Raw genomic sequence first — 26059 nt, forward strand, 5'->3', positions numbered from 1 at the left:
GATGATTCATATATCTCCTGGAACTTTATTTTTATCAGACTGATTTATGACCACTGATTCAACAAATGCATTGAGCTCTTAATGTTCATTGAATATAGAGATAGCAAAATCTGAGGTTGTTAGTGGAAGTGTAATGTGATTAAGTCCCACAACTCTGTTCCAGAAAGGACAGGTGCAAAAGGGGGACATAATAGCCTGAGATGGAAAAAAATGTTTGAAAAGCATCACAAAAGCAGAAAATGGGTGAATGAATAATCAAATTATCACACAACCAAAGTTAATGGCATTTCAATGGAGACTATACTGTGGTTAGACTCTGAGACAAATTATCCTTAAAAATGAGAAATGACTGTATAACCATAATAATGAAAAGCATTTTCTTCTTATAGCTAAACTTTCATTTAATTGTTTTCTTTCATTGACTCTAATTCTTACAGCTTTTATTTAGGTAAGTAAAAACATTACAAATAATAAAATTTTTTTATTTGTCATTGATAGTTCAACATAAATTAAGTAAAATATTAGTTATGCTACTTAACTATTAAAAATTTCCAATTTTTCCATAAAATGACCATTTTTAAATATATAGCTTGATGGTCAAAACACGTTCAACAAAAGAATATCCATTTACAAATATGAGAAGACTGTGGTCCCATAACTCTTTACCCCACCAAAGTGAATATGTAATTGTCAGTCCAAGAAAATCAAAGTCTATTAGAATAACATATTCTAAACAAGTGATAAGAACATTATTATTCCTCCAATTTCCTTTGGCAGCATTACTTTTGATAAAAGCTCTCCAAATTAAATGTAGATTTTTAGCAAATAGACATTTTAATCATGTTAAGATAGTGTAAGGAAATGCCCTGAAAGATTACTATAGTGACTGTAAATTACCAATATCCGTCCTTAAGATAATTTTGCTGAATAAAGAATTGGGGGGGGGGTTATTTTGGGACTTTTTTTGCCACATTGGTTGATTGGTGCTTATGAAGACAGTACAGTGTCAGTCTTGGTCACTCAGGTGCTCGCCCTCAATTCTTCCAGTTACATATTACCATCTTTAGTTTAGTTTTTTTTTGGGTTTTTTTGGTTTTTTTTTTTTTTAAGTCCTTAACTAGTCCCTTTACTGCATGCATTATCTTCCAGGATTTTTCTGTTTTAGACTTCTTCCCTGCTACCCATGTGCTTCTGGGTAAGTAGTTAACCATATATACAGAGTTGACTTCCCTTTGCTGGTCTACTCATTTGTATCAAAGACTGGATGACACTGTTTGCTCCATCTTTGAACATTTGCCTCCACCAGGGTCCAGTTTAATACTCTTCCTTTGTAGTTATTTTGAATTCTGTGAAAATAAGCCCCACTGTGTGACTACGGAAGAACACAAAGATAAACTCAGTGACAATCACCAAATAGCCTTTTCCTTCTTCTGCTTTTCTAAGAGAAACTAAGACACAAAAAGGCCTCCATCAGTCTGGGGTCACTAACTAAAGTCAGGTAGATGGTCTATCTTCCCACACTGCCCCTTTCTTTACCCACTTGCTGGTCTGAGAAACAGTAAGAAAATGATAGTTTAAGCTTGATTTTTATTTCTGCCATCCTCCAAACCCCACAAACTTCTTAGAAAAGGAAGCTCTTCTCTGTGGTCTAGATGTTGGAAAGTGTTTTAATAGCAGTGGCTTTAGGTTGTCAAGAGATAAAGCCATGCCATAATCCAGATTCAGTTAAGAGTTTCCGGAAATAATTCAGATGTTAGCATATGATGGTTTTCTTAACAGTTGAGGGATGAGTCCCGCTCTTGAGTCAAGCCACTGTGACTCAGAGTTCGGCTGAGGCTGCAGTGTGGCCCTCTTGAAATGAAGGTTGGATGGTGGTTGGGAGGAACTATATTGTGAACAAAGAGGGTAGAAACTAATCCAGACTACCATAAATTGACCTTGCCATAGCTAAGATTCTCCTAGGTAGTAGGTTTCAGACGGCAGATATCAGCTCGCAGGTCATCTGAGGATCTTATCGTCTGATATCTCTTGCAACTGACAGTAATAAGGGCAAACTAAATCTGGAGTAAATGCAAGGTGTTTTGATGAATCTGGCAATGTACACTGTGCTTTTGTCAGACATCAAGCAGGAAAGGCTGGAAGATTTGTTTTCTTTGTACTGACGATTTTGGTCACCATGAAGGAGAATCATTTTGGCAGGGAGTACTGAGTAGTCTGCTATAGGTTTCTCTTGAGTCCAACTGCTACCACCTGTCAGTCCATGGGGATGCCCAGCAGGTCACAACTGACATCCCATAGCCGTCTTGCTATTGTCTCATTCCGAGCCTGGGCAGAGACCCATGCCACACTGCAGTCACTGGAAATGAAAGAGAGAGGCTTAAAACACAGAGTTTAAGAATGGAATCTGTTCTCTGCCTGGAACAAGGAATGTGACAGAAAAACAACCCAGGGATGACATGCCCTCTATACACTTCATAGGGCCAGTCTTTGTCTTACCTCTTCATTCTCCAATTCTTACCCCAGCAAAAATGTAATTACCATTTAGATCTCCTCACTAGACTACCTCTGATGAGAATGCTCTGTTTGATATGTAATGCATAGCAGTAAGTCTTTATACTCTGCTCTGTGTGTGTGTGTGTGTGTGTGTGTGTGTGTAAATGTTTATTTATTTTGAGAGAGAGAGCAGGGGAGGTGAGAAGAGAGAGAGAGAGAGAGAGAGAATCCCAATCAGACTCCACATCACCAGCACAGAGCCCAATGCAGGACTTGAACCCATGAACTGTGAGATCATGACATGAGCTGAAATCAAGAGCCAGATGTTCAACCAACTGAACCACCCAGGTGCCCCTATATGTATATATTTAACTATAATATCTGTGTCTGCCTGATATCTGTGTATGTCTAGCTTGTTCACACAGGACCTTGAATAGTGTCATGTTGCTGAGATTACATTGGTTACATACAGATGCTTGGAGTGGGGGACAAAAACACCCCCAAAACTTACGATTTCTGGTCTACCAGCAATTATAACAGTTTTTAAATAACAAGTCAAGCTGGCTTCATAAACAATGAAGACAGAAGATGATAGCATAAAAGAAATGTAACAATAATAAGTGTTTCATATACCTTCTCTTCATTGCTGTAATCCCAATTATTTTAAGTCCCCATTAAATACAGGAGAGAGACAGGGTGCCTGGGTGGCTCAGTGGGTTAAGCATCTGACTCTTGATATTGGCTCAGGTCATGATCTCATAGTTGTGGGGTTGAGCCCCACATTGGGCTCCACACTGAGCATGGAACCTGCTTAAGATTCTCTCTCCCTCTCTCTGCCCCTCTCGCCCACTTGCACTCTCTCTCAAAATAAATAAACATCTAAAAAAACAAATGCAGGAGGGGTATTCAAACTCTGCACTTATCAGAAATTTTCTCAAAGACTTTTACTCATTTAAAAAAATTTTTTTTAATTTGTTAATGTTTATTTCTTTTTGACAGAGAGGCAGAGCCTGAGTGGGGGAGGGGGAGACAGACACACACAGAATTCGAAGCAGGCTCCAGGCTCCGAGCTGTCAGCACAGAGCCTGACGCAGGGCTCGAACCTACGAGCCATGAGATCATGACCTGAGCCGAAGTCAGATGCTTAACCAACTGAGCCACCCATGTGCCCCTTAAAAAATTTTTTTTAACGTTTCTTTATTTTTTGAGAGAGAGACAGAGACAGAGACAGAGCACAAGTGGGGGGAGGGGCGGAGAGAGAGGGAGACACAGAATCTGAAGCAGGCTCCAGGCTCTGAGCTGTCGGCACAGAGTCTAATGCAGGGCTCAGACCCGCACCAGGACACCATGACCTCTGGTGAAGTTGGACGCTTAACCAGCTGAGCTATCCAGGTGCCCCCTTTTACTTATTTTTATATTTGCTGCATCTAGTACACAGCAGGCATTCAATAAAGTGATTGAGTAAATGAACTGCAATCTTTTAAGGTACATAAGAAGCAATTTTTAAAATACTATTTTAAGAAAACTGCTTCCAGGACATTCTAAGCAAATTTTGAAGATGAAAAGGAAACTTGGCAAGTCTGAAATAAGTACATGAAGCAAACTCCTAACACTACGTCCATTAAGACACTGCTAATCAAAGAGTGGGTTATGGACTAGCAGGAGCCATCATCTGGAAGCTTGTTAGCAATGCCGATTGTCCGGCCCCATCCAAACCTGCTGAATCAGAACAGGGTTGAGGCCCAGTTATCTGTTTTCAGCCACTTCCTCCAAAACACATAGAATTTTGAGAAACACCACTTAAAGATATCTTTGAATTTACAAAACAAGGCTTCTTAGTACTTCTGTTTAAGGGAACTCACCAGCATGACCATACAACCTGTCACTGCTGAGTAAAAAGACCATCACCGAGAACCAAAAGGCTTTGTATGACTCTCTCAGTTGGCCTCTGTAAGCCTCTGTAGCCTCTATGTATACCTGATGTTCTCTGCAAGGTTACAATGAAGAGCAAATGACACACGCAATGGACACAATGGAAAGTGCTGTGTGTCATAAGCTATGACATGCTGTAAAATATATTCAAATACCACAGTAAAAGCTACTTAAGTGTTGGGGCACCTGGGTGGCTTAGTCCGTTAAGCGTCCGACTTCAGCTCAGGTCATGATCTTATGGTTCGTGGGTTCAAGCCCCATGTGGGGCTCTTCCTGCCAGTGCAGAGCCTGGAGCTTGCTTTAGATTCTGTGTCTTCCCCTCTCTCTCTCTCTGCCTCTCCCCTGCTCACACTCTTTCTCTCTGTCTCTCAAGGGTGAATAAACATTTAAAAAATTTAAAAAAAAAAAAAGCTACTTAAGTGTGGTTATGCATCAGCATGGTCATGGTGCTGATATTTCCAGTAGGATTTTGGGTAGTATCAACCAGTATATGTAAAAAGACCTATATCAAAACTTAATACAAAGACTATTCTACTGGCATAAGGACAGACATAGAAATGAATAGAAAAGGGGCACGTGGGTGGCTCAGTCGGTTAAGCATCCTACTTCGGCTCAGGTCATGATCTCACAATTTGTGAGTTCGGGCCCTGCATCGGGCTCTGTGCTGTCAGTTCAGAGACTGGAGCTTGCTTCAGATTCTGTGTCTCCCTCTCTCTCTGCTCCTCCCCCACTCATGCTGTCTCTGTCTCTCAAAAAATGAATAAACGTTAAAAAATTTTTTAAGAAATGAATAGAAAAAATAAAAAAGTATAGAAGTACTCTTACATTTATGGTCAACTGATTTTTGATAAATCTGTTACGGACTGAATTATGTCCCCCCAAATCCATGCTGAATCCCTAAATCCCCAAGGTGACTATATTTGGAGGAAGGGCTTTTAAGGAGATAATTAAGGTTAAATAGGGTCAAAAAGGTAGGGCTCCAATTCAATAGGACTAGTGTCCTTATAAGAGGAGACACCAGGAGTGTGCACACACAGAGTAAAAACCATCTGAGGACACATCAAGAAGGCAGCCCGGTGCAAGCCAAGAAGAAACCAGAAATCAATCTTGTTGGCACCTTGATCTTGAACTGTAAGAAAACTGTTTTCCTCCAGAACTGTAAGAAAATAAATTTCTGGTATTCTGCTATTGCAGCCCAAGGAATTTGAATATAGCTACCAAGAAAATTCAATGGGAAAAGAATAATCTTTTCAACAAACAGTTCTTGGAAAACCGGATATACACATTCAAAATGAAACAGGACCCTACCCCCATGACATATATAAAAATTAAATGAATCATAGACTGAAATGTAATGCTCAAATTATAAAACTGTTAGAAGAAAACATATTAATAACTCTTTGTGCCCCTCAGTTAGGCAATGGTTTCTTAGGACACCAAAAGCACAAGTGACAAAAGAAAAAAGTCAATAAATTAGACTTCCTCAAAAACTTCTCTGCTTCAAAAGACACCATAAAGAAAGTAAAAAGACAAACCAAAGAGTGGAAGAAAATATTGGTAAATCACACATCTGACAAGGGACTTGCATCCAGACTATATAAAGAATCATTACAATTAAACAATAAAAAGACAATAATCCATTTTGAAATTGGGCAAAGGATATGAATAGACATTTCTCCAACAAAGATAAACAAATATGAGCACACGAAAAGATGCTTAACATCACTAGCAAGAAAATGCAAATGAAAACCATAATGAGAAAAACTAGAAGAACATAAATAGAAAAATTACTTCATATTTATTATAATGGCTAAAACAAAGGACAGAGGAGCGCTTGGGTGGCTCAGTTGGTTAATTAAGTGTCTGACTTTGGCTCGGGTCATGATCTCACGGTTCATGAGTTTGGGCCCTGCGTTGGGCTTTGTGCTGACAGTTAGCCTGGAGCCTGCTTCAGATTCTGTGTCTCCATCTCTCTCTGCCCTCCCCCACTCACACTCTGTCTCACTGTCTCACTGCAAGGGCAGTGTATGAGGGAGAAACTGGAACCCTCATACACTACTGATGGCAACACGAAATGCTGCAGCCACTTTGGAAAACACCCTGACAATTCCTCAACAGTTAAACATGGAGTTAACATGACCCATATTCCAGTGGGATTCCATTTCTAGGTATACAAACCAAGAAAAGTGTCCATACAAAAATCTGGACATGAATATTCAGAGCATCACTATTCAATTAAAAAAAGTGACAACCCAAATGCCCACCAACTAATGAAGGGATAAATAAAATGTGGAACATCCACAAAATGAAATATTATTTGGCAATAAATAGGAATGATGTACTGATACATGCTTTGGCATGGATGACCTTGAACACATTTTGCAAAGTGAGAAAGAAGCCAGTCACAAAAGGCCACATATTATATGATTCTATTTATATGAAACATCCAGTACAGGCAAATCCATAGAGACAAAAGTAGGTTTGTGGTTTCAGTCAGGAAGAAAAACTAGTGCAAAGTTTCTAATGTTTCAGTCAAGACAGACTTAAGTTCATTTCTTGATAGTGGTCAACACAGCTGCTGTTGGATCTTCAAAATGCTTACAATTGAGAATCCTTGGCACTGGAAAGGCTCTTCAAAAGCCAGTTAAATATTTACTAAGTCATGAATTTGAGGCCGGCTTTCTTTAGATTACTCAGTCAAAACCTTAAAATTTCCAGGGAAGAATCCAGTCATTCATGGAAAATCATTCTAGTGTATAAAACCACATAAATTTATCTTCCTGACTTTCAGACCCACATTTCCAACTATCTGCTATACATTTCTACTCCATGACTTATGGATATACACTCAACATGTATAAGGCCAGGTGTATTATAGAGGGCAACTGATCCATTCCACATTCTTTTGGCAACAGCAATCTGATTCCTTTCTGTAAAATTACCTCTTTCCCACAGTTTGGAGAGCCCATTAATCAAGTGCTGGTCTTCCCCTAACCAAGGGAGTGAGGATGTGAGGATGGAAGACCTAGTGCTTCCTTGCTAGAGAGCGGATGCTGAGCAACAAAACAAAGACTAAAGATAGTTGGCATATACTCGTTCTAGCAACAGTGCCCTGGCCAGTTGACTGGCCACTGTGTGTGTTCTAAGCCTGGCTCTTCAGTCTGCTCTTTGGACCTAGGAGAACCCCCATATTCTAATAAATTCCCTTCTTGCTTAAGTTAGCTTGAGTCTGTTTCCACTGATTTGCAATCAGAGAACCCTAAGCTATACACATTATATTTCCATTTCTGCTGTCTCAGTTAATGTCATCATCAACCTCATAGTAAGTCAGGCTTGACCCCCAGGTCACCAACTCCTCCCCGACCTCTCATTCAATTATTCATCAAGTGGTAAAGATTCTGCCTCTTCAGGGCCTCTCTCTCTTAATCATTCTTTGCATTCCAACTGTCATTACCCTAAATCAGGAACTCATTATCTCTCACTTGGGTTATTTACCCATTCATTAAACAAAGTCAGCAGGGATGTTTCTCTGAAGCACAGAGCAGATTATTTCTCTTTCTACTGAAACAACTTCTGTGGCTCCTCTCCAGGTCTGGCATTATGGGCCTTTCATGATCTATCTACCTTTCTTTCCAATTTTAATTTATTTGCAGCCCTTTCTCTAAAAGTGCAAGTTATTTCCACATAATCTTGAAGAGGAGGTAAAAACATGCTAAAATTTCAATCTTATGTGATGTCTGAGACAAATTTCAAAATAACGTGAGAGGAGGGGTGCCTGGGTACCTCATTCGGTTAAGTGTCCGACTTAAAGTCAGGTCACGGTCTCATGGTCTGTGGGTCTGAGCCCTGTGCCAGGCTCTGTGCCAACAGCTCAGAGCCTGGAGCCTGCTTCAGATTCTGTGTCTCCCTCTCTCTCTGACGCTTCCCTGCTTGTGCTCTGTCTCTCTCTCAAAAATAAATAAACATTAAAAAAATAATAATAACATGAGAGGAAAAAAATATGTGAAGGGCTGGTGGATGGGATGGGAGAATACTAGCTATGGCTTAATGGTTGTTGAGGCTGTACTGTGGGATTCAACATGCTATTTTACCTACGACTGTGTATGTTCAAAACCCTCTACAATAAAAAGTTTTAAAAGTCTTCACTTATTCAAGAACAGAGTCCATTGATACTATTTTAGTCCTGAAGACAATAGAAAAATACAAATTCTTTTTAATGTAAACAAAACAAAACAAAACAAAACAAAACAAAACAAAACAAGGAGTCCAAAAAGGAACAAAGAAAACTGGATGGACATAAGAAAAAGTAGGAAGAAAAGAAACAACCATATTAATAAAAGATGGCATGGAGAAAATCAAACCTACAAGTACCACGAAAAATGTGAATGAGTCAGTCCCCCTCTTAAAGGTAACAACCCTAGTCAAAAGACAAAAGCTGGGGCACCTGGGTGGCTCAGTTAGTTAAGCGTCCAACTTTGGCTCAGGTCATGATCTCATGGTTCGTGAGTTCAAGCCCTGCATCAGGCTATTTGTTATCAGCACAGAGCCCACTTTGGATCCTCTGTCCCCCCCTCTCTCTGCACCTCCCCTGCTTGTGTACTCTTTCTCTCTCAAAAATAAACATTAAAAAAAAGAAGAGAGGGGTGCCTAGGTGGCTCAGTTGGTTAAGCATCTGACTCTTGGTTTTAGCTCAGGTCATGATCTCATGGTTTGTGAGTTTGAGCCCCACATTGGGCTCTGCGCTGACAGTACGGAGCCTGCTTGGGATTCTCTGCCTCCCCACCCCCCTGCCTCTCCTCCACTTGATCTCTCTCTCTTTCTAGCTCTCTCACAAAAATAAATAAATAAACTTAAAAAAAATGCAAAAGATGTTGTTTAAAAAACAACAACAACAAAAAAAGCTATGTTGCACAATGTACTTTATAAGAAGAGTACAAATCCAAATTATTTCCTTTGAGCAATGAAACCCCGTCTTCAAAAACAGATATATTCATACCTGAAATGATGCCCATTTAGAATCTCAAGACCTTCCGTTATGGCACAGTACAGGCTGGTCTGGGCTCCCTGTTTAGGGGTCTTGATGAAGAAGGAGAAAAGCCACCACATCCACTTCATGAAAGGTGAGTGCCGAACCAATTCAGAGTTGACTGTGCCAGGGTGTACAGAATACGTCGTAACGCCAGAGCCTAATGGGGGGTGCCGTTTGGAGAGAGGAAGACAGGACTTGATATTGCCACATGGCCGAAGAGAGCGGAGGATACGAATAAACATTTGACCCCATGAAGACTCCCTTCCCCCAACAGTATTACAAGCATTCCTCACAGTAATTTATATCTCCCCATCTCACAGGTTAAGATTTAAGCTCAAAGAGGTTACTAACTGTTAGCAAACAGTAGAGTCAGGACTCAACCTATTAGTAGCACTTGACACTACTGACTACTTCTTTCTCAAAGCTGCCTTTTTATTGGCTTCCATGACCCCACACTCCTGATTTTCCTATCCTTTCTCGCTGCTTCCTCTTAGTTTCCTGGGCCAGTTCATCATCTTCTACTCAAACTTCAAATGTTGGAGTTCTCATGGCTTGCTAAAATCCCTCTCTATAACTTTATGGTATGCACATTTTTTGGTACATTATACTCCTTTGAACTCTTAACTGACTACGAGAGGCAGTGTAATGTAGTGGTTCAGGGCATGAACTTTGTGGGCAGACCGCCCAGTTTCAAATCCTAGCTTTACCACTCATTAGCTGTGTGACCTTGAGCAAGCTCCTGATGTTGTGACTCAGTTTCCTCTTAAAATGGGGATAATCCTAATACCTGCACCTCACAAGGTTGTTCTGAGGATTAAATGAGTTCGTATGTACAAGAGGCTAGAACAGTATCTGGTGCATGGTAAGTGCTAAATGACACTTATGTATGGCTATGTCAAAGAGGTTTCCAAATTTTTATTGATTTTAGAAAGATAATATGAACACCTATACATATACTGCTTATTACCTAATCTCCCTGGTACACGTGAGATTTTGTTGCCAAATGAGCTTTGGTGTCAAGCTTCTGAAAAAATGGAATTTTCATGTCTTTGTGGATTTCATAATTGCAGACGAAGGACTGTGGATATATATTATTTCCAACTTGACATCTACTCTAGATGACCCATAGTAATGCAGACACATAGGTCCTCAATTAACTTCATACTTTTTAAGGCCAAACCTGGATCTCGCAGTGTTTCCTAACTCCCGACCAGGCAGGCCCACAGAGCAGCAGTTCTTGACGATTCCCCACGTTACCATGCTCAACAAGCTTTAGGGTTTTCCCATCCTAGATATCTCTAAGGAGTGTCCACTACCCTCCATCTCTACCACTGTAGTCCAAGCTACTGTCATCAATCACCTAGACTATAGAAATCACTTGCTGTACACAGCCCTGCCCCCATTTTAAAGGGTTTCCACTGCTCTTACACCAAAATCTTTACCATAGCCTCTAAGGATTTTGCCCCTGTCGACCTCACCAGTCTCAGGTCAGATTTCTCTTCCTCTTGTTTTCTTCATTTTAACCACAGCAGCCTCTCAATTTCTCAAACTGAGCCAAGACTTTTGTGCATTCTCTTTCTTCTGCCTGGAATGTTCCTCAACCTCCTCAGATGCCTCATTCCACCTGCTCTGTAACCCATTTAATTTCTAATCATCTTATATAAAGGCTTAGCTTGCAACTCATTTCTTTAGAGAAATCCCTGATCCCTTAGACTGAATAAGCACCCATCCCAATCCATTATAGGTCCTTATACTTCCCCTTTCATAGTATTTACAATTATAATTAAACAACAACAAAAAGGAAACATTCCAGATGTTGTTAAGGAAATTAATAAATAAACGGAGGCTCATCTATACGGTGAAATATAATGCAGCCCACAAAAGGAATGGGGTAAATCTGTATGTACAACATGGAAAGATCTCCAAAATTTGTGTTGGAATTTCAGTTCCTTATATATGATGTACACATATATAAATGTATAAAAAATGATTGACAGGTGCACATCAAGTTGTTGACAGTGGTTCCTTGAGGGGAGAAAGGAGAAGGGAGAAAGTGGGGATTAAGTAAAGGGTTTTTTTTCACTTTTAGCTCTATATTATTGGAACTTATTACAAAGAGAATTATTCATGTATTCCTAGACTGATTTTACATGTGATAATGTATAAATACTTGTTTATTATCTCCCTCCCCCAGTGGATCTAAACCAAATCAAAGAAGGGACTGTACGTGTATCAGGCACCACTCCATCTCCAAGCCCTGAATCAGTGCATAGAAGAGCATGGATACTGAATACTTGACTGCTGAATGGATGAATGAATGACTCCTCTGTTATGCCCAGGTTGCCTTCATTGCACCACAGCTGTCTCCCACCTAATCCTCACATCTCTCAGGCTTCCTCACTTGTGTATCCTCTGCTTTTATCGGATCCTCATGGCTGGGCCTATCTCTCCACCTCAAGGGCACCCTAGCTCCCCTACCAACCCTTTGGATAGTTTTCACCATCCAGTTACTCTGATCCATCCTGAGCTGATAAACAATGTCACGTCCTGGGCATAGACTGGGCATATGAAGTGAGCTGACCACAGCTTCCTTCCCCCACATTGCTGTCCACATAATTTGATGATCCTGTCCCAACAACGGGGCTTCTATGTCTGACTTCTCGAGCCAGAATTCTGCCTGCCTCAAATCCTAAGTAACTCCAGCTGTCCACCCTGGATTACCTTTCTTTTTCTTGAAAATTCAGAGTGGACAGTGCTAAGGACCTCTGTGTATTTGTGATTGGAGAATTCCCTCTTCAAGCATGCATTTCTCTTACTTAACCTTTTGCTGTTAGGGGGCAACATTCCCCCCCCCCCCCACCATTGTCCTAGCACCTGTTTTATCCTAATGGTTGTATCTAGTGCCAGTTCAGGTCCCTCCCTTCTATCTAGTCTCATTATGAGTAAAAAACCTTGCTTGCTCATGAGACCTGACTTAATAAGGACAATAACCTATAAAATAATCCCATTTTACTTATGAGGAAATAAGTCCTGAAAAGTTAAGTAGCTTGCTACAGGTCACACGGCTGATAAGTACTAAAGCTAAGCCTTATGACTCAAAGTCAGAATTTCCCCATCTCCTGCCAGCCACCTCCAATATTCAGTTTTGGGCTACTTACTAAAATAATACCCAGTTATAGTCATGAAAGCAGGTTTTATCCAAGAGATAGGCTCCCGAAAACAGAATGTATTCCTGTGGCTTTTTGCTACTTCCCATTGACTTATATCTCTATATTCATTTCTTCTAAGCCTACCTTTGAGCCTCCGGGCCAGTTCCTGGGTGAAGAGAATGTTGGCTAACTTGCTGTGACAGTAGGCCAGACCTGCATTGTAGAATTTCTCACCCTGCAGGTTATGGAAGTGGATCCTCCCCAGGTGATGCGCTAGGGAAGACACATTCACTACCCTTGATGGGGCTGATTCCTTCAGCTTCTCTAGCAACAGATGGGTCAGGAGGAAGTGACCTACAAGAAAAACTAGAATTAATACAGTTCAAGGCCAATGTCAGGGTTAAGGGAGTTGTGGTGAGCTCTGCAGAGAATTCAGGAATAAGGCTTTTTGCCTCATTAATTCATTATCAACTACAGAACAAGCTCAGTGAGGGTTTAGGAAAATAGGGCAGCCATCCATCCATGAGGGGGATCTGGAACATGTGAATATGAAGTCCTGTCTTCTTCCAACTTTGATTAATATCACTCTTTAAGAGCAGGCAGCCTCTACCTAATGTTTGCCGTGAGGATCACTACAAAGAAAGCAACACGGTCCTCAGTCCAATTAGGCTGTTAAAAATGCCCCAAAGTAAATTGAATCCAAATCACAGATTAAAAAGTTGGTGTAGCCTCAAGTGGGCCTCAAGTTTATCTCTGGGCTTTCAGGCAGGACCATAATATTCGCTATTCACTTATGGTCTTTTAGGGCCCAGTGTCCAATTGCATCACAAGGACAGCTCAATCTGACCCCTAAGTTTGCCAAGGAGAACTTTAGGTTTCCTCCAGTTTTGTGATGAGGCCAGATTTCTTACCCAAGTGGTTGACTCCCATGTGCATCTCAAAGCCATCTGCTGTCTTAGAGTAGGGACACATCATCACTCCTGCATTGTTGATCAAAATGTGAAGATGCTTTTCCTCTGCAGGGAAGAGATGTAGTGTGGAAGCAGCCAGCCACAGCGGTGACACCTAAGAAGTCTGCCTTAGAAATGGGGACCCACGGCTTCAATCTTTCCTCCATTTCCCCTTCAGATGTATTTTGTATTGTTTTTCATTATTTAAGACTGTAGTTGAATCCTACATACTTTTAGCACAGAGCAAAATTCCATCTTATACAACCAAGTGGCCTTTACGATCTTTCCAATTAAGGAGCTACTTACTCATTGCTTTCGAAAAAGTGTTCTGCCCAGCTCTCCTAATAGAAAGACTTCCCGGGCTGAATGGGAAGAATCCAAGCAGGAGAAAAAAGGATGTTCTGTATGTACCCCTGATACTGGAGAACTCCAAAAGGCACCAAAAGAAATACTGGTTTCACCTCTTTGTTACACATGACAACTCTTTCTCCTGGTTTATTTTCTCACGTGGTTTTTAATTTCTAACTATAAGCTCATATCAGCAGAAGCTGTTTACTTAGGGAGGCCAAGATCCCTGTATTATGAGAGGATATGCCTACAGACTACTCTTGGATTTGATTTTGATGTGATTCTATAGGATTTTATGTTAATTCCTCAGCTCAAGATTCTTACATCATTTGGTGATGTAATAAATTCTCCCCCATAGATGATGCCAACTTGAGGTTCTAATATCTTACAGATGACTCTCTAACCATCTATGTCCTGAAGAGAAGATGAGCTTTTTTGTCATGCCTTAATGCTGGTGGCGAGGGTTTTTTTATGCCTCTTTATCATGGACAAGATGGCTTTTTGTGAGTCCCAACCTTATGTGAAGCCTGAGATACAGCTCCCCAGCTCTCAGGCCCTGAGGCCTTATCTTCTGTCCCTGTATGAGTGTTTAGACTCCAGACCCTAAAGCTCATATTGAGTTCAGATACTTCCATGAGATTTTTGGCTTTAGTTCTTAGGCATTACTAGGACTTTTTTTTTTTTTAATGTTTACCTATTTATTTTGAGAGAGACAAAGAGAGAATGGGAAGGAGCAGAGACAGAGAATCCCAAGCAGGCTCCATGGTGTCAGTGCAGAACCTAATGCGGGGCTCAATCCCATGAACTACAAGATCATGACCAGAGCTGAAATCCAGAGTCGGACGCTTAACTGACTGAGCCACCCAGGTGCCTTGCATGCTATGACTTTTTAAATTCATTTTTTTAAATTTCTGCCTCTTGAGGATTCCCCTTTGTTACTAAGGAGTCAGCTATGAATGAAAGTTTTTGATTATAAACGATCTAGTATTTCTATGTATTAAAGAGGGAGAAGGACCTTTTCCTTTAGCTAAGTCTGCTATGTTGATTGCAAGACCAAAAACATAATCTCTGGTTCAACACTTACCTGCTAAGAAATCTTTAGCAAAGGCTCGAATAGATTTAGTATCAGCCAAGTCCAATTCCCGCACCAACACCTGTTGGTTCCCTGTCATGGTCTGGATCTCTCTGGCCACCAATTCCCCCTTTTGGATATCCCGGCACGCTAAATACACGCGGGCTCCTGTCAATCAACATATAAAAGAGACAAACTGTCAGCTCTGCTTTGGAGTGGACATTACAGACCTATAGACTTATGAATGTAATTTTCTACTGTTTTTTTTTTTTAATCGGAATTTTACCCCTACTTCACGACAGAGGTATCTGGTGAGCAAATCAAAAAGGAAAAATAAATAATATTCATTAAGTATCCATTACATGCAGAGCATTATACTAGGTTGAGACCAGTGAATCTGTGGGACACTTGGAAGGTTCTTGAATTCCAAGATTAGAAGGAAATAGTGAGCATGGTCATCCTTGTGAGGGATAAAATGGCAATAGCAGGAGGGAATTAGAAGCAGATGATCTTGCCTCTTTGAGCCAGCTCTTTGGCTGTCTCCTTTCCGATGCCTGTGTTGGCTCCAGTGACCACAGCCACCTTCCCAGGAAGCTGGACAGTTGATGTACACACCCCACTAGACAGCATTTTCCTGTAGAGAGGGAGGGAGAGCTCATCAGTTCTTCATTCTCCTTGCCCTGGCCAGAGGTTCCTGCAACCCCCATGTCTTCTAATCCCAAGGCTAAGGTTTATTTTGGTTCTTTCTAGTACTGTCCCTTTACTGATTTAAGTAAGTTTGAGGAAAAATTTTCTGCTCTTGCTCAAGAACAAAATTGATTTTATTGTAATGGCAAACCTTAGAGCTGCCCCTTGCAGTATAACAACTAGATAAATATTTGATTGTCCAGGCACCTGGCTTCAGTTTGAGCTCTTCGACAGGCTTGGGGAATCACAAGACTCAGCCTACAAGCAAGAACTGGTCCACTTAATGTCAATCTGCCCACAACTGGCACTTTATGGCCTAGAGATACATAATTCAACAAAAAAGTTAAAATTATGAAAGCTTGTCAACCTGGGGTGAAACACAGAAACAGAAACACGCATGCACACACACAATTAAAATTAAGACAAAGAAAAGACATAAATTAGGGGCGCCAGGGTGGCTCAGTCAGTTAAGCATCTGACTTCTTCTGCTCAGGTCATGATCTCACAGTTCGTGAGTTCCAGCCCCATGTCCGGCTCTGTGCTGACAGCTTGGAGCCTGGAGCCTGCTTCAAATTCTGTGTCTCCCTCTTTCTCTGCCCCTTCCCCACTCACGCGTGCACTCTCTCTCTCTCTCTCTCAAAAATAAAAAATAAACATTAAAAAAATTTTTTTAACTATTCAAGAAAAGACATAAATCAGTACAAAGTGGAGCTCGTTGAGTGTTCTTGTTCCTAAGCACTGTGCTATCCTTCTTTTCCAAAGAAATGAATGCACAAACAGGCATTAACAGGTCTCAAATTGTTCTTTTTCTTCTCTGCAAATCTCAAGACTCAAGTAAAAAGAATCTCTTGACCAGGAGATAGAATTTTAAAGAGCATTTCAGTATTTTTCATTGGACTTGAGAATTGCAAAGCACACACTCCTAGCCACAAACGCTACCTGGTTAGTGGACACAGGCCAATAGGAAGCAAACTCACCTAAGGCTATCTTCCTTCTCAGAGAAAAGCCTCCTTGCTCAGTTTCTCACATCCTTTCAGTTTTAGCTCCAGGAGCAACAACTATCAGGACCTCCACTGAACTCTTTCTTCTCCTTACCAACAGGAATGAAAGGGACAATCAGCTATGAAAAGTCTAGCTCTGGGCTAGCTCCCATGACCTAGCCAGGCGTTTGCAGATATGACCCTTGCAGCATAATCTTCCCCAGAAATCTCTCACAGAGACGTGAGCAGTATTTTCAGTTCAGGTTCAACTTTTCATTGAGATTCTATTTGGGTAAGAGAATCTTGTGGTGTAAAATGATAAAAAGCGGGGCGCCGGGCTGGCTCAGTTGGTTAAGCATCTGACTTGGGCTCAGGTCATGATCCCACGGTTGGTGAGTTTGAGCCCCATGTCGGGCTCCATGCTGACAGCGTTGAGCCTGGAGCCTGCTTCAGATTCTTTATCTCCTTCTCTCTCTCTGCCCCTCCTCCGCTCATGCTCTCTTTCTCAAAAATAAACATAAAAAAAAATTTAAAAAGAGATAAATAAAAAGCGTTTTCATCTGAGTGGGAGCACGAGGTGTTCAGAAGGGAGGAAGAACTAGAAGAGGAGCAAGACGGTGGGTGGTGACCACGCCCCTCCTCCCCCCTCCCCCACCCAGAAAGGGTTGTGTCTCATCAGTCACTGGTCCACCGTCACTACTGGTGATTTACTCAGAACTAATCAGCAGGCGCCTTTGTGCAACTCTGCCGATTTTCTGTGTCACTCAGCCAGCCATTGGCTACTGTGTCACCAGGTCCAGAAAGCATTACCCCTCAAGCTCTCTGTCTCACCCCCAAACCCCAGGTTATGAGTCGTGCTCTGAAGGCAGGATACTGCTCATGACGAAACCCTTTCATTTCTTTCCTTTACAAAAAAAGCGAATCTAACAGCAACAAGAGATCAAGCAATGGGTCTGCGGATACCACGATTCCCATCGAGGAACAGTTTCAGAAAGCAAAAAGTCGAATCGCTCCATTGTACTTCAAAGGCTGGAAGCAAGAAGCCAGATAGGACTAGTCCAAGGCGTGGGAGCTAAGGGGAAAACAGTGTTGAGGTCCTCACTCCATTTTAGGTTCTAAAACCCCCCAATGCTGGAAACTTAAGTGTTGGAAGTAGCCTTGCACACGGGGTTCTCTGGAGCGGGAAGCAAAGGCTGCGGAGACGAAAAAGGGGATCGGAGAAACAAAGTGGGGTGCTGCGGCATGCAGCCCCCTCCCACCGCCCGAAGTCTCCTGTTCTCGTCCCCCCGCATCCAGGACAGCTGGACCTCCTCCGACCAACCGAACTCCGGGCCTCGACCTACTGGGGCCCCCCAGGGAGTTTTCCTTTTCCTTCTTTTGGAGAACAGAGCTTCGGTGAGGACTAACGCCACCCTGAATTCTTCTCAAGAGAAGGCAATACATTTGCACAGACCTGATTTTGGGTGCAGCGATGTACAGGAAAAAGGGGAGAAGGAGGAGCAGGAGCAGGACCCCGACCATCTTGCGGGATGGCTGCTGCGGCTGCACAAGCGGAGAGAGATGCCCCAGCAAGCCTTGCCGGACTGTGGCTGCTCCTCACGGACACGCCCTAGTCTCAGTACGACAGCCCAGGGAGCAAAGCCGTCTGGGAAATGTAGTCCACAGCTTGGTCCTAAGCTTAGTGCTTCCAGCTGCTCAGAGAAGCTGACCCTTGCTCTGACACGCAAAAAGTCCTCAATCATCTAGCCTCTAGGACCTCTAGGATCGTCCAGCTCTCCCACAGCCCTCTGGCCACCAGCGTTCTCGCGAAATCTCCCCAGTCCTCTATCTCCCGGTTCCCAAGTCCAGACCGTGGTTCAGTTTTCCCCATAGTGAGGCAGTTACCGCATTGTTTCTCCTGGAGATCAAAGATTGGCCTCTGGGGAGTGTTCTAAGGCCATTTAGACAGCGGAGGATCGGTTGAGGTCTGACAGTTGGTAGGGAAATGGAGACGTAGGAATCCTTTCGCCTTAGGGATTCCTTCATCCAATGGAGTGTAAGTAACCCGTCCCTGAAGACATTCCCAAGAGAATCACTTTATTGTGTCTATTTTGAATTATAATGCTATCATCATTTTCCTCCTGTTTGACTGTGAATTGATAATAGAACATAGTTTTCCTGGTGACTTGGATTAGATATATTAACTCCCAGGGTAGCAATGAATTTCTCAGATTAGCACAGTTGGTTTTGCTTACTCGTGAAAATACATAATCCTGTCTTGAATTAAGGCCATGAAAATTCTCTGAGAACAAACAGGTTCCCTGTTCAATTATTCCTTTCAGCTCTACCATCTGAGGCCTATATCTGGCTTCCAGGAGGTAGAGGCAGAGGATGTTTTGACAAGTCAATAATTGGGAGAATTCATTTCCAATTGACTGAAAGACATGTTCCAAGATCAATTTTAATGAGTGTTTTATAGAACTTGAAGAGGAGGTTTCCTTCACACAATACAATTTTTTACCGATTTAACGTTAGTTTATCTAATAATCATCAGATTTTGTCATATGCTCATTATTGTGATACCTAATATGTATACAGGTTTTTATACCTTTATTAAAAGACTTTCATGTATTTTGTTCCTTATTCATTCCATCCATTCATTTGATGAATGTTTATGGTATTCCTACAGTGTACTAGGCATTATGCTGAGGTACAGCAGGGAGCCAAGCAGAAATGACCTCTGCCCTCTCAGAGCTTATGGGCTATCAGGGAGGAACTTCTTGATTCAGGATCACCTTGAATAAATTATGATGAGGGTTATGAGGGAAAACAAGGAAAGCATAATAGCATGAAGGATCTCAACAAGGAAACAACATGAAGCAACATGAACTCATGGGAAACATGAACTCAAGGAAGGAAACAACATGATCTCATGAAGGAAACAAGGATCATAGCATGAAGCCTCTCCTAGTCTGGAGATCAGGAAAAGCTTCTTTGAGGAAATAACATTTGAGCTGAGGCCTGAGGGAAGGTCAGGAGCTAGTGGGCAAACAATATATAGGCAAGAGTGCTCTGGGCAGAAGGAAAAGCCCACTGGAGAGCTTAGAGTCTGAGAAAGCAGGGGCACCAGAGCAATGGAAAGCATTGGTCTAGCTGGGGCACAGGGGCCAGAGGGAGTGCTAGAAATAGTAATAATAGCCAATGCTTCAATAGTAATTATTATGTGTCAGGCCCTATCCAAGTGCTTTCTATAAATTAACTACCTTAATTCCCACAATAACTCTATGAGGTAGGACTACATTTTTTTCTATTTTACAAACCAGGATATTGAGGCAATAGCAAGGTTAAATAAATTATCCCAGGCCATAGTGACAGAACTGGGATTCAGACTTAAGAAAGGTGTACCCAGGGTCTGTGCCCTTAACTACTAAGCCACGTTGCCCAAAGATGAGGCTGGAGACCTCCTCCCCATATGTATGTGCATTTGCACATCCATACAAAATTTGCATGAAATTTCATTCACAGAACCCAGATTAAAAACCATTGGTTAAACCCAATAATGGAAGATGGGTCAGCAAATGAGTGGCTTAGAGAAGCAATGACAGAAAGTAGAGAGGAGGGTCTGGGGCAGCACTAACATTATGGAATAGGTAGAGGAAGATGAGCCTGAAAATGGATTGTGGAAAATGGACAGAGAGGTTGATAAGGTATTAGACTGGGTCCAATGAGATTAGAGAAACCCCACAGTAATTTGAACAGGGAAAGTTTAATATAAAGAATTATGCGGGGCGCCTCGGTGGCGCAGTCGGTTAAGCGTCCAACTTCAGCCAGGTCACGATCTCGCGGTCCGGGAGTTCGAGCCCCGCGTCGGGCTCTGGGCTGATGGCTCAGAGCCTGGAGCCTGTTTCCGATTCTGTGTCTCCCTCTCTCTCTGCCCCTCCCCCGTTCATGCTCTGTCTCTCTCTGTCCCAAAAATAAATAAACGTTGAAAAAAAAATTTAAAAAAAAAAAAAAGAATTATGAGCCATAACAGGAGATTGGAGTAATGAGGAACTGGCAAATATGGGGGTTATTAAACTTTTTCTGTAAAGAAAATAAATATTTTAGGCTTTGGGAGCCTATGGTCTCTGTTGCAGCTACTCAGAGCTACGCTCTGTTGCAGCGTAAAAGCAGCCCTAAATGATATGTAGATGAGTGAGCATGTTCCAATAGAACTTATTTACAAAAACAAGCAGTGGGTTGTATTTAGCCCGTGGTTTGCCAACCTGTGGGCTAGGAAGAAGTAAAGAGAACTCTAAAGATTAGAAGAGCAACAAAAATACTGCTTCAGATTCTGTGTCTCCCTCTATGCCCCTCCCCCACACATGCTCTGTCTCTCTCAAAAGTAAAAAAAACATTTAAAAAAGAGCAATAAAATATAATAATTTAAAATTTTAATAGCAGATGTAATAGAAATAATACAATATCATATAAAATAGCCACCACTTGGGGCTGAAATAGCGCCCCCAAGGAAGAGACGCCTTCACTCCCAGACCTTGCTGGAGAAGGACAGGCACAGTGCACTGAATTCTGAATGCAAGAGAAGTTGCTGTGGTGCTACACCTGTGGAATTTGCTGGAAATTCAATGTGTACAGTGGCAGGGAAAGCTGTCTACAGGGAGGTGTCTCACTGAAGGAGCTCTGTTCCAAAACCCTGAAAAGGAAGCTGCTGGCCACTGAGTGCCGAGAGAGAAGGTGTGTGCACCGCAAGAGCCTCGTGTTGCAGGAGCCCAGCTTGCTTGCAGAAGCCTGTGCAGCTAGCAGAAAGAAGAAGCACAACCCTTTCCTCCTGCAACGTCTCACCAGTGCCATCTATTGACAAAGTTTAACATTATGCCAGATAGCAAAGAAAAACCTATTTCAAGTGTCCATTTCCACTTTCACAGAGCAGGCAATCAGGATGAATTGGAGTTGAGAGGCTATAAATTGGTAACTGGCACGGGAAGGAATCTGGGGAATGTGGTGTAATGGAATGCATTAAAAAGTTATTTCAAGACATATCACTTAACAGCACCAAAAGCATGATCCAAAGAAGAACAAATTGATTAAGTTAGACTTCATCAAAATTAAGAACTTCTGCTCTTTGGAAGATAATGAAAAGAAACCAAATATGGGGAGAAAATACTTGCAAATCACATATCTGATAAAGTATTTGTAGTCAGAATGTTTTTTTTTTTTAGTCTCCAAATTCAGGATTAAGAAAATAACTCAATCTTTAAAGTTGTCAAGTGATTTGAACAGATACATCACCAAAGAAGATATGCAGATGGCAAATGAGCACACCCCAAAATGCTCAATATCATTAGTCATTAGGGATAAGCAGATGAAAACCACACTAGAATACTACCATGCATCTACTATAGTGGCTAAAATAAAAAAGACTGACCAGACCAGGTATTGATGAGAATGTGGAACAAGTGGGATTCTCATACACTGCTTTTTTTAAAAAATTTTTTATGTTTATTTATTTTTGACAGAGAGACAGAGTATGAGCAGAGGAGGGGCAGAGAGAGAGGGGGACACAGAATCAAAGCAGGCTCCAGGCTCTGAGCTGTCAGTACAGAGCCCAACGCGGGGCTTGAACCCACGAACTGTGAGATCATGACCTGAGCCGAAGTCGGACACTTAACCGACTGAGCCACCCAGGCACCCCTCATACACTGCTTTTGAGAATGTAAAATGGTACAACCATTTTGGAAAATAGTTTGCCAATTTTCTTTAAAGTTAAATATAATTTTTTAAAGTTTATTTATTTTGAGAGAGACAGAGAGAGTGCATGGGGAGGGGCAGAGAGAGAGAGAGAGAGAGAGAGAGAGAGAGAGAGAATCTCAAGCAGGCTTCGCACTGCCAGCGCAGTACCTAACATGGGGCTCAAACTCACGAACCATGAGATCATGACCTGAATTGAAATCAAAAGTCGGATGATCAACCGACTGAGCCACCCAGGCATTCTCCAAAATTAAATACAATTTAAACATACACCTATCATAGGACTCCTCAGTAATTTCCCAAGAGAAATGAAAGTTTATTCATACAAAGACTTGTGTGTGAATGATCATAAAAGATTTATTTGCAATAACCAAAACCAAGAAACAACCCAAATGTCCCATCAACAGGTTGAATGGATAAACAAATGATGCTATACCCACATAATGAAATAAGTATTACTCAGATATAAGAAGGAATAACCTTCCAACACACACAACAGCCTGAATGAACCTCCAAATAATTATGTTGAATGAGAGAAGTCAGACAACAAAGAGTGAATATTGTATGATTCCATTTATATAAAATTCTATTAAGTGCAAAATGTGGATCATAGATTGTGGTGATGGAAAACAGATCAGTGGCTTCCTGGGGATGGGGGAAGTGGAGAGGGATGGGAAGGTTATACCAAAGAAACTGAGGAAGCTTTTGGGGGTGATGGACAGATTCATCGTTTTGACTGTGGTGAGAGTTTCATGAGTGTACACAAATGTTAAAACTCATTGAAGTGTATAATTTAAACATGTGCAGATTATTGCACGTCAATTACACCTTAATAAAGCTGTTAAAAATAGAAAGTATTCAAATGTGCCATAGTACTGAAAAGTTAAGCAAGATAAGAGCTGAAATGTGTCCACTAGATGTAGCATCATAGTCATCATTGGTGATGTTGTGGAGTACAGTTTCAGAGAAGTGGTCGGTGGGACCCTGATTGGAATAGGTTGAGGGCTGAGTAGAAAGTAAGAAAGTATTGACAACTCTATCAAGCTGGGAAGGAGAGAAGAGGTTCCTATCAGAAGGGGGAGGTGGAATGGAAGGACCATTTTTAAAGAGCACAGAGGAAAAAGTTGAATGGGGAGATAGAAGATAAGTGACAGAATGGGTCCCCAAGAAAGCAGAAAAGGATGAGATGGAGTGAAATTCATCTTAGGAGGAGAGAAAGATGTGATAAGCATGAATTCAAATAGATTTATGAGCTTGGTAGAAGAATATAAAAGAACTTTCTTTCTGATGGTCCTAATTGTGTATATGTGTATGCATATATGTATATATGTATGTATGTATATGTGTATATGTGTGTGTAGAGGCCAGGACACATGCTGAAATTGAGGGGGGTAGACAAGAAGTTTAAGAAGAGGAGTGCACATGTGACATAATCACTGTGGAGATTAGGTTAGTGGGGTTTAGGGAAATAAAAAAAGGATTGACAGTTTAGTTGGAGGCCCTGGGCCGTGTTGGCGGCTATGTACTTATAATGGCACCAACATGGAGGGTGATGTGATTTTTTTCGAGGAGCTCTCATCATCCAGCTGCACAAATAAGACAGATGGATGGTTCATCCAGAATTGAGGTTTTATTAGGCTCTTGGGACAGAAAGACAAGAGGACCAGGAGGCCAAGGATATTGGCAAGAGAATGACTGAAGTGAAGAGTGAAATCTCGATTGGAAAATTTAAGGAAGTGATGACAGGAGGGGCTATAGTGGTCTGGGGGTACTCCTGGTGCTAAAAAACCACAGTGTTGGGATTCATGCCACAAGAGAGCTAAGTGAGTAGGAGATGCTGTAGAATGGTGGGGGGTCTGAATGTAGTATGTTAGAGGTGGATGGTTCCTGGTGTGGACAGACTGAAGTTCCGGGATGAGGGAGGGGAGGAGGTTCTTGGAAATGAGGAGGTCAAGGGACCCAGGGCCCAGGAAGTTGCTGACTCATCTGACGATACTGAAGTCACTATAAACATTCGTGTTCAGGGATACCTAAGATGGCTCAGTCAGGTGAGCATCCACCTCTTGGTTTTGGCTCAGGTCATGATCCCAGAGTGGTGAGACTGAGCTCCATGTTGGGCTCTGCACTGAGCATGTAGCCTTCCTGGGATTCTCTCTCCCTCTCTTTCTCTTTCTCTCTCTCCCTCTGCCCCTTTCCCCTGCTTGCACTCTCTCTCTCAAACAAAAATTAAAACAAAAAGGAGGGGGGGCGCTTGAGTGGCTCAGTTGGTTAAGTGTCCAACTTCAGCTCAGGTCATGATCTCAGCGTCTGTGGGTTTGGGCCCCACGTAGGGCTCTGTGCTTACAGCTCAGAGCCTGAGACCTGTTTCAAATTCTGTGTCTCCCTCTGTCTCTGCCCCTCCCCTGCTCACGCTCTGTCTCTGAAAAATGAATAAACCTAAAAAAATAAATAACTTAAAAAAAAAAAAGAGGTAGACAGAACTAAGCTGGGAGAAGATGAAGTTTTGAAGGGCAAAAGAATTTGGAGATGGGCAGCGGCCCTAGGCCCTGAAGAGTTAACATACTGACTGACCAGATTAGCAGGTTAGCTTGGTTAGATTCCAGCTGAGTCAAAGGCATTACTGTGCTCTAATCCAAGTTTTATCATACTGTTATAGTGAAGGCCCATCCTGGAAGGCAGTGGATTTTGTCCCCCAGGGGATAGTTGGCAATGTCTGGAGACATTTTAGTTCTCACATGGCAGTAGTAGTACTATTGGTATCTACTATTGAATGCCACAGATCCTCCAATATACAGGACAGCCTCATGAGAAAGAATTATCTGGTCTGGAATCTCAACACTGCCTGCTATAGGTAAGAATCACTGACCCATGGGGGGAAAATCAATAGAACTTACATATTAGCAGCAAACTTTTTTCCTTTCCTTTCCTTTCCTTTCCTTTCCTTTCCTTTCCTTTCCTTTCCGTCTTTCCTTTCCATCTTTCCTTTCTTTTTTGGAAAGATAGTGTGTTTATTTCACCTTTTAAAATCGAGAAAAAGGAACCATCATTATTATTGGATAAAGCAAATACAAATATGTGCTTCCATTTTGGTGAAGTTTGGGGTAGGGACATGGGAGGAGGCAGCAAGCTCCTTACGACTGGAAATGGAAATATCTATGTGGCACTGCATGAGCCCTTTCAGGAAAGTGGGGGATGATTTGCAGTAGGAATGGATTTGTGACCTTTTACTTGCCTACCTTCCAGAATCTGTGATTTTAAGACTAGTGGAGGGGAACGAGAGAAAGAGTTCTTTCTCCTGCTCTGATTATTTTTTTTTAATTTTTTTTCAACGTTTATTTATTTTTTTGGGACAGAGAGAGACAGAGCATGAACGGGGGAGAGGCAGAGAGAGAGGGAGACACAGAACCGGAAACAGGCTCCAGGCTCTGAGCCATCAGCCCAGAGCCTGACGCGGGGCTCGAACTCCCGGACCGCGAGATCGTGACCTGGCTGAAGTCGGACGCTTAACCGACTGTGCCACCCAGGCGCCCCTGCTCTGATTATTTTTTAATGTTTTTTTTTTTTTTTTTGAGAGAGAGAGTGAGCAGGGGAGGGGCAGAGAGAGGGAGAATCCCAAGCAGGCTCTGAGCTGTCAGCACAGATTCCCACGTGGGGCTTAAACTCATGAACTCTGAGACTGACCTGAGCTAACG

The 26059-nt window shown here is 42.0% G+C and overlaps 1 protein-coding gene across 3 annotated transcripts; it reads right to left on the reverse strand.

Moving 5' to 3' along the window:
* Positions 1-1567: 1567 nt before the first annotated feature.
* Positions 1568-18549, reverse strand: RDH11 (retinol dehydrogenase 11). 3 transcript variants are annotated; one of them, XM_043556438.1, is made up of 7 exons: positions 18525-18549; positions 15489-15607; positions 14986-15141; positions 13515-13619; positions 12748-12957; positions 9422-9611; positions 1568-2356 (listed from the first exon to the last, which is right to left on the reverse strand). In XM_043556438.1, exons 1-7 carry the CDS (start codon positions 18527-18529, stop codon positions 2254-2256), a joined length of 888 nt encoding a protein of 295 aa, XP_043412373.1. In that variant the 5' UTR covers positions 18530-18549; the 3' UTR covers positions 1568-2253. The 3 variants fall into 3 exon arrangements, with proteins under 3 accessions (XP_043412373.1, XP_043412372.1, XP_043412374.1); XM_043556437.1 differs by lacking the exon at positions 18525-18549 and adding an exon at positions 18094-18251; XM_043556439.1 differs by lacking the exons at positions 1568-2356; positions 18525-18549 and adding exons at positions 6839-7129; positions 18094-18224.
* Positions 18550-26059: the final 7510 nt, after the last annotated feature.

Source organism: Prionailurus bengalensis, chromosome B3, assembly GCF_016509475.1.
Source record: "Prionailurus bengalensis isolate Pbe53 chromosome B3, Fcat_Pben_1.1_paternal_pri, whole genome shotgun sequence".
In the NCBI taxonomy this organism is placed as follows: domain Eukaryota; kingdom Metazoa; phylum Chordata; class Mammalia; order Carnivora; family Felidae; genus Prionailurus; species Prionailurus bengalensis.